At 45.7% G+C, this 12,231-nt stretch overlaps 1 protein-coding gene across 1 annotated transcript; it reads left to right on the forward strand.

Annotated features, from left to right (window-relative positions):
* The first annotated feature begins 507 nt into the window (after positions 1–507).
* On the forward strand, positions 508–12,231 carry LOC130126660 (uncharacterized). The gene is made up of 6 exons (XM_056296269.1): positions 508–874; positions 4,101–4,177; positions 4,501–4,573; positions 8,152–8,221; positions 11,821–12,049; positions 12,220–12,231. Exons 1-6 carry the CDS (start codon positions 529–531, stop codon positions 12,229–12,231), a joined length of 807 nt encoding a protein of 268 aa, XP_056152244.1. The 5' UTR covers positions 508–528.

Below are 12,231 nucleotides of genomic sequence, written 5' to 3' on the forward strand. Positions count from 1 at the left end.
AATATCTTTATGTAATTGAATGTGTGGAAGCGACTTGGCGTGTTAGAAAAGCGCTATATAAGTTTAATTTGTTATTATTCTATTAATTGATCAGTCTTGGTTCTGTGTGCTGTTCTCTGTGTTCCACATCTGTTGTGTTAATAAAGATTTGTCCAAAAAAGCCTGTTGCTCTGGTGATCACGTGACACGAGACTTCGATACTTACTTGTCGCGATACTGTGTTGGGTGGGCCGCTTAGGAAGTGACGTCAGCAGGGTCCCGCCAGTGGTGACGTCAGACCAACTGGTGTTTACGCCGCCGTGCTCTCTCTTCCGTTTCCGCCGCAGACGGGGTGCCGTGCGGACTGCTGAGCGGGCGCGCGTCCGAGCAACGCCTGTCATTGGCTTTTCACCACTCTGCCGTCGGCCTCTGCTTCCCGCGGCTGGAGGAGCGGGAAGTTTGAAAAGCTCCCGGCCGGCCGGGGAAGGCGCGCAAGGAGCCGTTAGAGCTGCCGTCAGACACCGGCCACAAGCTGAAGCCCCGCGCAACATGGATCACGGGCCGGGGGCGGACCACATATCCGGGTCATTGGGAGGTAGTCGTGTGGACGACGAGTCCAGCTTAAGTTCTGATGCCGGACAAGTTTTGATCCGATCAACCGGACCGTGTTTCCTTTACCGGGGCGGAGGGAGACGGCGGGACGGCGGACGTGTGTCCCGGGTAACCGCGGACAGACACAACCGGACGTCCCATATGGAGACGTGGGAGACGGACGTCCCTCCGCCGCCGCCGCCGCCCCGCGCCGGTGAGCAGCACACACACCCTCCACCCGGTCAGCACCGGAAGCAGCTGGGTCGAGCTCTTCCTGACCAGCACGGCGTCCCTATTGGCACAGGTGGGTCACCGTAGAGTGGAGCTGCTCAGTAAGTCGGAGGATGAGCTAAAACGTCATTTTGTCCACCTCCAAGTCGGCTCAACGTGTCTTTAGTGTCCCTTGCAGGGACATCAGTTTGCAGCCGGTATGAAAACTCTCACACAAAGACAAAACACACACACACCAAGGCGGAATTGACAACAGCACATGGTGGGCACGGAGAACCAAAGTAGCTCAAATATAGAATATGAAACATGAAATATAAAAAATATAAAATATATACGGACCAAGGAAACTAGCCAACTGCAGACAACAGACGAACACTATCTACCATTGAACAGCTGGATGGCAGTGGGCCAAAGGAAGCGCTGTATCTCTTAGTCCTGATACAGCACCTCCTCAACCCACTATGTCCTGAAGGTACCAGCTCCAACTCTGGCCGAAGGGGGGGGGGGGGGTACTCCAGAAGGGAAGTACCTTGGCACGCCAGAAGGGAAGTAGCCTTCCTGAACGCCCTCCTATTATAAAGGTCGGCAAGCTGGGCTTGGCTTCCCCCTCAAATCTTGCCAGCCCACATGATGAGTCTATCAAGCCGTTTTTTATTGGCCAGAGTCAAGTTTACCAAACCAAGCCACAACCCAGCACCTTAAACCTGTTTCAGTAAAACTTGTATAAAAGAGAGTCATCATCTGGGAGGAGACACTACATGTCCATATGGAAGAGAGTCATCATCTGGCAAGAGACACTACATGTCCATATGGAAGAGAGTCATCATCTGGGAGTAGACATTATATGTCCATATGGAAGAGAGTCATCATCTGGGAGGAGACACTACATGTCCATATAAAAGAGAGTCATCATCTGGGAGGAGACATTACATGTCCATATGGAAGAGAGTCATCATCTGGGAGGAGACACTACATGTCCATATGGAAGAGAGTCATCATCTGGCAGGAGACACTACATGTCCATATGAAAGAGAGTCATCATCTGGGAGTAGACATTATATGTCCATATGAAAGAGAGTCATCATCTGGCAGGAGACATTACATGTCCATATGGAAGAGAGTCATCATCTGGGAGGAGACACTACATGTCCATATAAAAGAGAGTCATCATCTGGGAGGAGACATTACATGTCCATATGGAAGAGAGTCATCATCTGGGAGGAGACACTACATGTCCATATGGAAGAGAGTCATCATCTGGGAGGAGACACTACATGTCCATATGGAAGAGAGTCATCATCTGGGAGGAGACACTACATGTCCATATGGAAGAGAGTCATCATCTGGCAGGAGACACTACATGTCCATATGAAAGAGAGTCATCATCTGGGAGTAGACATTATATGTCCATATGAAAGAGAGTCATCATCTGGCAGGAGACATTACATGTCCATATGGAAGAGAGTCATCATCTTGCAGGAGACACTACATGTCCATATGGAAGAGAGTCATCATCTGGGAGGAGACACTACATGTCCATATGGAAGAGAGTCATCATCTGGCAGGAGACATTACATGTCCATATGAAAGAGAGTCATCATCTGGCAGGAGACATTACATGTCCATATGGAAGAGAGTCATCATCTGGCAGGAGACATTACATGTCCACATGTTCCTCGGGAAAAAAGTCTTTGTTGGACCTTGGATGTGGAAGCAACGTGAGTTTCAAAGCACAACGTGTTGTGGAGAACAACCCCCAGATATCTGTAGCTGTCCACAAGCTCAATGCCAGCACCTTTAATGCTGGCTGGTACAGGACTAGGAGGAGTCTTTCTAAAACTGATCATCATGTCTTTAGTTTTAGACACATTTAAGTTGAGAAAGGACTCATCACACCAATACAGAAAAATCATCGACCACAGGTCCGAGTTGTTCCTCCTCCCCTTCAAGAAGACTTACAATCACAGAATCATCCGCTAATGTGAATGTGTCTGTTGGTATGGTTGCTATGGCAACAGTCATTAGTGTACAAGATGTAGAGTAACGGGGAGGCAACAGCCCTGAGGGGAACCGGTGGAAGAGTACAGCTAATTGGAAAAGAGCCATTAACCCTCACACACTGGGACCAATCAGTCAAGAAGTCCAGTATCCAGCCAACTGAGATCCAGTCTGAAGAAATGAATTAGTTTATCTGCTAACAGATGTGGCTGTACCGGATTAGGAAGGACAGGATTAGGAAGGAGTATATTAGAGGGACAGCTCAGGTTGGACGGTTTGGAGACAAAGCAAGAGAGACAAGATTGAGATGGTTTGGACATGTGTGGAGGAGAGATGCTGAGTATACTGGGAGAAGGATGCTGAATATGGAGCTGCCAGGGAAGAGGAGAAGAGGAAGGCCAAAGAGGAGGTTTATGGATGTGGTGAGGGAGGACATGCAGGTGGCTGATGTGACAGAGGAGGATGCAGAGGACAGGAAGAGATGGAAACAGATGATCTGCTGTGTCGCCCCCTAACGGGAGCAACTGAAAGTAGTAGTAGTACCTAACAGATGTGGCTGGACTGTGTCAAAGGCTGAGGAGAAATCTATAAGCAGCCTGGCATGAGCATTTGTCCCCTCAAGATGGTAGTACAGAAAATTTAATAGTGTTATCATGAGATCTTGTACACCCTTATCGGGCCTGTATGCAAATTGCAGTGGATCAAGGGATTTCTCCACCTGCGATAAAACCTCGTTTTTAATGAGCTTCTCAAACATCTTCATGATTAGAGAAGTCAACGCTACTGGTCTATAATCATTTAATGTCACAGGGGTTCTGGTCTTGGCAACTGGTACAACTGTGGAATGTTTCCATAATTTAGGGACCCTCTGTTGCTGAAGGGATGGTGTGAAAATAGTGTGAAATATTCCACACAACAGTTCAGCACAGGTTTTAAGAACCTGGCCACAGATATTATTAGACCTTAATGTAATGTTGCTGAAGGACAAAGCATGGATACATACATACATACATACCTACATACATACATACAAAGGCTCATGCACTATTTACCAAACACAAAACATAAAGAGCATTTTTTCTTTCAGACTGATTCTGTGAAATCTTCAATTTCTCTTTTTTTGTTGTTGTTGTTCTTAGCATTCTTCTCATTATGCCCCTCTCTCGTCATTTCTCTGTCATCCATCATTTGTTCTCATCCAGTGATCTGAATGGGGCTCTGGATTATATTTTTTTGGGGCTGGGTGTGTGTTCTCCTGCTGTAGAAATAAACAGTGTATCTTGAATGTCTTCTGTTGTCAGAAACACATGGAGGGTCGAAAGGGCCAAGCAGAGCCAAACCTGGAGCCTGGAAAGAGAACCAACAACCTCCAGAATGTGTGAGTCTGGTTGCATGTCACCTCTATTGCCAACAGCAGTGCTAAGGTACAGGTGAACTTCCATCTGGTGTCATGGTGCTGCTGGTAGTTTGTAGATCATCTCAATCTGTCGCTCTCTCTCTGGATGCATGTGCTGCTTCTGTTCATTGACTGAATCTGGAAAAGGGAAGACGAGGTTCAAGTATGGCATCCCGGTTGTTAAATCACGTTAAAACAACTGATGTGTGCCACAAACCCTGTCTGTCTCTGTGACCCTGTCTAACAGATCATCAACAAGGAAGAGGAGAGGTTTAAGTAGCTAATATTCTCTTCATGTCTTCCAGGACACTGGTAGAGACAGACAGGAGATTGCTGCAAGTAGACCTTTAACTCAGACGCAGACCAGTGGAGACAAAGGTGAGACATGTCTGCTAAGGATATGCAATATTATCTTTACTATATGAGTTTGGTTGAAAATTTGCTCATAGACTGTCTTACTACATTTGGTCTTTCCTCAACAAGCTTCTTCTATAAATTTATTTCTAATTTTTCCCTTTTTCTCCCAATTTAGTGGCCAATCGATCCCTATTTTAGTTCAAACACCTCCCCTCGTACTGCATCCGTTCGCCAACTGCATCTCTCCGGCCGGCAGTCTCGAAGGATTCGCCTCGCCACTTTCGTGACAAGGCGAATCCAGGCCGAACCACTGCTTTTTCCGACACACCCAGAGACGCATTCATGTGACGAACACAAGCCGACTCCGCCCCCTCCCGAAGACAGCGCTGCCAATTATTGCTGCTTCATTGAGTCCGGCCATAGTCAGATCTGACGAGACCGGGGCGCGAACCCCGGTCCCCAGTGGGCAACTGCATCGATACAAAGCCGATGCTTAGACCGCTACACCACCGCGGACCCCTTACTCAACAAGCTTCTACCTAGCAATCCTAGAATACGTTTGTATCTTGTGTCTTTAATTATTAAGGCTCATTTTATTCTCAACCAAAGTTACAGTGAAGCAGCGACATTGTGCTTGTTGGGAAATAAGTGATTTGAGTTTGAGTGACTTAAGCAAGCGCATGCTGTTGTCAGTCTACACGAATAAATCAACCATATGAATAGTTTTATCTTTTTTGGCAGGCCAGCCCTGCAAACTCTAATGTCCCTGACTGACTGACTGACTGACTGACTGACTGACTGACTGACTGACTGACTGACTGACTGACTGACTGACTGACCGACCGACCAGATGATTGGGCTGCTGGATCAGGTGACCAACTATGTCACTAAAGTTACACGATTGGTCGACCAAGCGCTGAGAGGCATGAGGGAGAGGCACAGTTAAAGCACCCCAAATAACAATCACTCTCTGGTGAGCTCGCAGAAGGATTGTGTGGCTTTTGAGGGCGCAAAACCTGCACAAATAAGACAAAAATAAACCGTGTAATTCTCAAAGTAACCACAAACGGTGAAATGCACCCCTAACTCTGCTGCCAAGCAAATAACATCTAGGTGCTACGGTGCTATTTGCACATATTTACATTAAGTAATATGTATACATTTGGTGCAAAATTGGCCCCTGTCTCTGCAAATGAGCCACATTGCAGAACACCAGCACTAACAGCCACACGCAGTTAGATTGATAATGATTAGTGTCTTCAGAGAGTTGGTGATGCCCAGACTTTCCAGTGCTCAGGGCAGCAGTGACTGTAGCCAGGTGAAGGCGTCGTCATGCCAGGCGTGCTCATGAGCGGATATTTCACAGGAGAATATGACTTTTTGATTCAACAGAGACCCAAGTCATTTGCAGATACAGGTTACCAGGTTAAACAATTCTTGCTATACTTGATGACATCAAGGATGGCATTGAACCTGCCTATCACAGGAAGCTGAATCAGTTCATCTGGACACAACATCAAGCAGAAGAAAGCCACTTTACTTTGTCATTGTATTCTTACAACGAATTTGTTTTCTGCATTTAACCCATCCTGTTGTACAGGAGCAGTGGGCAGCTGCAGCGCCCGGGAACCAACTCCAGCTCTTTTACTGATACCTTGGTCAGGGGAACAGGCAGGAACATTATCCCAATAAACGCTGTGTCCGGATGAACTGAATCAACTTTTTGTGATTTTCTTACCTGGATTATTGAGCAGGCGACACGGTGGTGCAGTGGTTAGCGCAGTCACCTCACAGCATGAAGGTTCTTGGTTCAAGCCTCGGGCTAGTCCAACCTTGGGTGTGTCATCCTGGGTTGTCCTCTGTGTGGAGTTTGCATGTCCTCCCCGTGTCTGTGTGGGTTTCCTCCAGGAGGTCCGGTTTCCTCCCACAGTCCAAAGACGTGTAGGTCAGGTGACTCGGCCGTACTAAATTGTCCCTAGGTATGAAAGTGTGTGTGTGTGTGTGCGTGTGGGTGTGTGGGTCCTGTGTAATGGCCTGGCGGCCTGTCCAGGGTGTCTCCCTGCCTGCCACCCAGTGACTGCTGGGATAGGCTCCAGGATCCCCGCCACCCTGAGAGCGGGATGAGCGGTTCGGATAGGGCTGGATGGATGGATTATTGAACATGTGTAAAAACACGCTCTTGACTGTGACTGATCTTGGTGTAAAGCCACCACTTTGCCAAACGGATAATAGAAACCAGACACAAAAAAGGGCAAATTACACTCAACTGCAAAACTTTATGGGCATGTTTGTGCTGCAATATCATTACCAATATCTTTTGTGAATTGGACCTTGAGACGGGGCAGATAGCGGTTACAAGTGATGCGAAATTCCTGGTGCTGTCAGCGGCCACAATCCATTCTTTGTAAATTTGCCTGTCAAATTGTAACAATACAGAGTGAGTCTTCCAAAAACGAGAGATATCCGTAGACAGAAGCAGATGAAAGAGGAGGGGGACTTAACAGATAGAGTAGGTACTGTGGTGAGCTGGCGTGAAAGAAGGAGGCAAGAGCAGAGATATCATTTTAATGGCAGCTCCCGTGTCCCATACACTGCACAACCCCCGAAGTATGCTTTTATTTGCCCCCGAAATGGTTGCCAAACATGGCTTTCCCCCCAAGGCACTATTAGCATAGAGGTCTATTCCGTTACCTACCAACACGGGAATCGCTGGTTCAAATCCCCGTGTTACTGCTGGCTTGGTTGGGCGTTGCTACAGTGACAGTTGGCTGTGTCTGCGGGTGGGAAGTTGGATGTGGGTATGTGTCCTGGTCGCTGCACTAGCGTCAGAGGAGGCGCTAGTGCAGCGACTACCACATGCCTCCTCTGATACATGTGGAGTCACCAGCCGATTCTTTTCACCTGACAGTGAGGAGTTTCACCAGGGGGATGTAGCGCGTGGGAGGATAACGCTGTTCCCCCCAGTTCCCCCTTCCCTCTGAACAGGCGCCTCGACTGACCAGAGGAGGCGCTAGTGCAGTGACCAGGACACATACCCACATCCGGCTTCCCACCTGCAGACACGGCCAATTGTGTCTGTAGCAATGCCCGACCAAGCCGGAGGTAACACAGGGATTCGAACCGGTGACCCCCGTGTTGGTAGGCAGCGGAATAGATGACCATGCCACCCAGACGCCCCATAATGACAAGTTTATTTTCTTTTTATTGGACAGAATGACAACTATTATTGTGGATTTCCAAAATTGTGCTGAATGATATTATCCTTATATCACCCAAGCCTGATTTGGAAACCCTGTATGATTTAGATGAGACTTAAACTACATGAAGGACTGCTACAAAAGGAAGTCACATCATGTGCAGTTTTAAAATGGCTTTTACTTCATCTATCAATCAACCAGAGTTTATTATAAAACAACTTTTATGCATTAAAATGCATTGCAATTCACTTTACATGAACTTATTTACATGTATAATTTGAAAGCATTCACCAAGCATTCACAAACAAAGCATTTACAAATGTATGAGGTTTAACTGAAGCTGTGTGAGTGTGTCTCTATCTGTTGGTTAAACCAGACAGGTGTTTGTGTTTGTTTTGCCAGAACACGACCTGCTCACCTGCCATTACCCTGCAGGAGGCAGAGGAGCGCTGCTGGCTGCCCTCAGACACAGGTCACTTTATACCTTTATTATCACTATCACTCTTTTTGTCAGTTCTCTACCATCCATCATCATTCTGTCTCTCTGTCACTTCTCTATCATCCATCATCATTCTGTCTCTCTGTCACTTCTCTACCATCCATCATCATGCAATCTCTCTCTGTCACTTCTCTACCATCCATCATTATTTGATCTCTGTCACTTCTCTTCCATCCATCATCATTCTCTCTCTCTGTCACTTCTCTACCATCCATCATTATTTGATCTCTGTCACTTCTCTTCCATCCATCATCATTCGATCTCTCTCTGTCACTTCTCTATCATCCATCATCATTCGATCTCTCTCTGTCACTTCTCTAGTATCCATTATCATTCTTTCTCTCTGTCAATTCTCTACCATCCATCATCATTCGATCTCTCTCTCACTTCTCTACCATCCATTATCATTCTATCTCTGTCACTTCTCTACCATCCAACATCATTCTGTCTCTGTCACTTCTCTATACCATCCATCATCATTCGATCTCTCTCTCACTTCTCTAGTATCCATTATCATTCTTTCTCTCTGTCAATTCTCTACCATCCATCATCATTCGATCTCTCTCTCACTTCTCTACCATCCATTATCATTCTATCTCTGTCACTTCTCTACCATCCAACATCATTCTGTCTCTCTGTCACTTCTCTACCATCCATCATTATTTGATCTCTGTCACTTCTCTACCATCCATCATCATGCAATCTCTCTCTGTCACTTCTCTACCATCCATCATTATTTGATCTCTGTCACTTCTCTTCCATCCATCATCATTCTCTCTCTCTGTCACTTCTCTACCATCCATCATTATTTGATCTCTGTCACTTCTCTTCCATCCATCATCATTCGATCTCTCTCTGTCACTTCTCTATCATCCATCATCATTCGATCTCTCTCTGTCACTTCTCTAGTATCCATTATCATTCTTTCTCTCTGTCAATTCTCTACCATCCATCATCATTCGATCTCTCTCTCACTTCTCTACCATCCATTATCATTCTATCTCTGTCACTTCTCTACCATCCAACATCATTCTGTCTCTGTCACTTCTCTATACCATCCATCATCATTCGATCTCTCTCTCACTTCTCTAGTATCCATTATCATTCTTTCTCTCTGTCAATTCTCTACCATCCATCATCATTCGATCTCTCTCTCACTTCTCTACCATCCATTATCATTCTATCTCTGTCACTTCTCTACCATCCAACATCATTCTGTCTCTGTCACTTCTCTATACCATCCATCATCATTCGATCTCTCTCTCACTTCTCTAGTATCCATTATCATTCTTTCTCTCTGTCAATTCTCTACCATCCATCATCATTCGATCTCTCTCTCACTTCTCTACCATCCATTATCATTCTATCTCTGTCACTTCTCTACCATCCAACATCATTCTGTCTCTCTGTCACTTCTCTAGCATCCATCATCATTCTGTCTCTTTGTCACTTCGCTACCATCCATCATCATTCTGTCTCTCTGTCACTTCTCTACCATCCATCATCATTCTGTCTCTGTCACATCTCAATCATCCATCATCATTCTGTCTCTCTGTTACTTCTCTACCATCCATCATCATTCTGTCTCTCTGTCACTTCTCTATCATCCATCATCATTCCATCTCTCTCTGTCACTTCTCTACCCTACATTATCATTCTGTCTCTCTGTCACTTCTCTACCATCCATCATCATTCGATCTCTCTTTGTCACTTCTCTACCATCCATTCGCATTCTGTCTCTTTGTCACTTCTCTACCATCCATCATCATTCTGTCTCTGTCACTTCTCTATCATCCATCATTATTCGATCTCTCTTTGTCACTTCTCTACCATCCATTCGCATTCTGTCTCTTTGTCACTGCTCTATCATCCATCATCATTATGTGTCTCCGTCACTGCTCTATCATCCATTATCGTTTGATCTCACTCTGTCACTTCTCTACCATCCTTCATCATTCTGTCTCTCTGTTACTTCTCTGGGATCCATCATCATTCTGTCTCTGTCAATTAGCTACCATCCATCATCATTCGATCTCTCTCTCACTTCTCTACCATCCATTATCATTCTATCTCTGTCACTTCTCTACCATCCAACATCATTCTGTCTCTCTGTCACTTCTCTAGCATCCATCATCATTCTGTCTCTTTGTCACTTCTCTACCATCCATCATCATTCTGTCTCTCTGTCACTTCTCTACCATCCATCATCATCCAATCTCTCTCTGTCACTTCTCTATCATCCATCATCATTCTGTCTCTCTGTCACTTCTCTACCATCCATCATCATTCGATCTCTCTCGGTCACTTCTCTACCATCCATCATCATTCTGTTTCTCTGTCACTTCTTTATACCATCCATCATCATTTGATTTCTCTCTGTCACTTCCCTACCATCCATCATCATTCTGTCTCTCTGTCACTTCTCTATACGATCCATCATCATTCGATCTCTCTCTGTCAATTCTCTACCATCCCTCATCATTCGATCTCTCTCTCTCACTTCTCTACCATCCATTATAATTCGGTCTCACTGTCACTTCTCTATCATCCATTATCATTCTATCTCTGTCACTTCTCTACCATCCATCCTCATTCTGTCTCTCTGTTACTTCTCTATCATCCATCATCATTCCATCTCTCTCTGTCACTTCTCTACCCTACATTATCATTCTGTCTCTCTGTCACTTCTCTATCATTCATCATCATTTGATCTCTCTCTGTCACTTCTCTATCATCCATCATCATTATGTCTCTCCGTCACTGCTCTATCATCCATTATCGTTTGATCTCACTCTGTCACTTCTCTACCATCCTTCATCATTCGGTCTCTCTGTTACTTCTCTGTGATCCATCATCATTCTGTCTCTGTCACTTCTCTATCATCCATCATCATTCTGTCTCTCCGTCACTTCCCTGTCATCCATCATCATTCAATCTCGCTCTGTCACTTCTCTATCATCCATCATCATTCTGTCTCTCTGTCACTTCTGGGCAGCACGGTGGTCCAGTGGTTAGCACTATTCCTCACAGCAAGATGGAACCCAGGCCGTCCCAGGTCCTTTCTGTGTGGAGTTTGCATGTTTTCCCCATGTCTGCGTGGGTTTCATCTGGGTGCTCCAGTTTCCTCCCACCATCAGCAAAACATTCATGTTAGGGTTAATACTCCTGCCTGTGCCCCTGAGCAAGGCATTGGGAAGAAGTGCAATGGGAAGAATAACTGGGGCAGCTGCCCACTGCTCCTACACAATAGTATGGGTTAAATGCAGAGAACACATTTCATTGTAACCTGTACAATGACGAAATAAAGTGGCTTTCATTTCCCCATCATTCATCATCATTCTGTCTGTCTGTCTGTCTCTTTCTCTCTCTGTCTATCATCCATTCAATTCTTTGTTTGGGAAATATCTGAAATTATGTTCTCACTATCTTCTGATGGTAATATTGTAAAGTTTTAATTATAACAATGATACCATTTTCTCCCCTTCTCTTCTCTACTGTTCCCTCTCTTGCCCTCCTACATCTGCATTCTTTCGTTATCTGTCGGTTTTCTCTGTCGTCTGCATGTGTCATAGCGCCCCCTTGAGGAAGGAGGTGAAAGTTCAGCTTTTAGACCCTGGATCCAGGACTATCCAGAGTTTCACACATCCAAAGGATGTGGTCTCTTCCTGCCAGGCCTCCTTAGAGTCTGCCGCAGGGCCCCAGCGTGTCCCCTGTGTGTCCTCAGTGCTGCTGGGAGAGGCTGCAAACACAGCAGCGGTTGTTTCTGCTGCTACCATTGCTGCGACTGCCCCTCTTCTCAAGGTAACACCTACCCTTCACCATAGTACAGCCCACTGTCTCACTGAGCCCCACCCTTATTTAAAGGCACTGCCCACTGTTAACCTTCGTCCTGCTAAGTAGCTAACATCTGAAATACCAGAGCCATGCTCTTATTGCTTTACATTATAACTCATATTACTTGACTATTATAGCTAGAGAAATGA

The sequence above is a fragment of the Lampris incognitus genome, chromosome 16 (assembly GCF_029633865.1).
Source record: "Lampris incognitus isolate fLamInc1 chromosome 16, fLamInc1.hap2, whole genome shotgun sequence".
In the NCBI taxonomy this organism is placed as follows: Eukaryota; Metazoa; Chordata; class Actinopteri; order Lampriformes; family Lampridae; genus Lampris; species Lampris incognitus.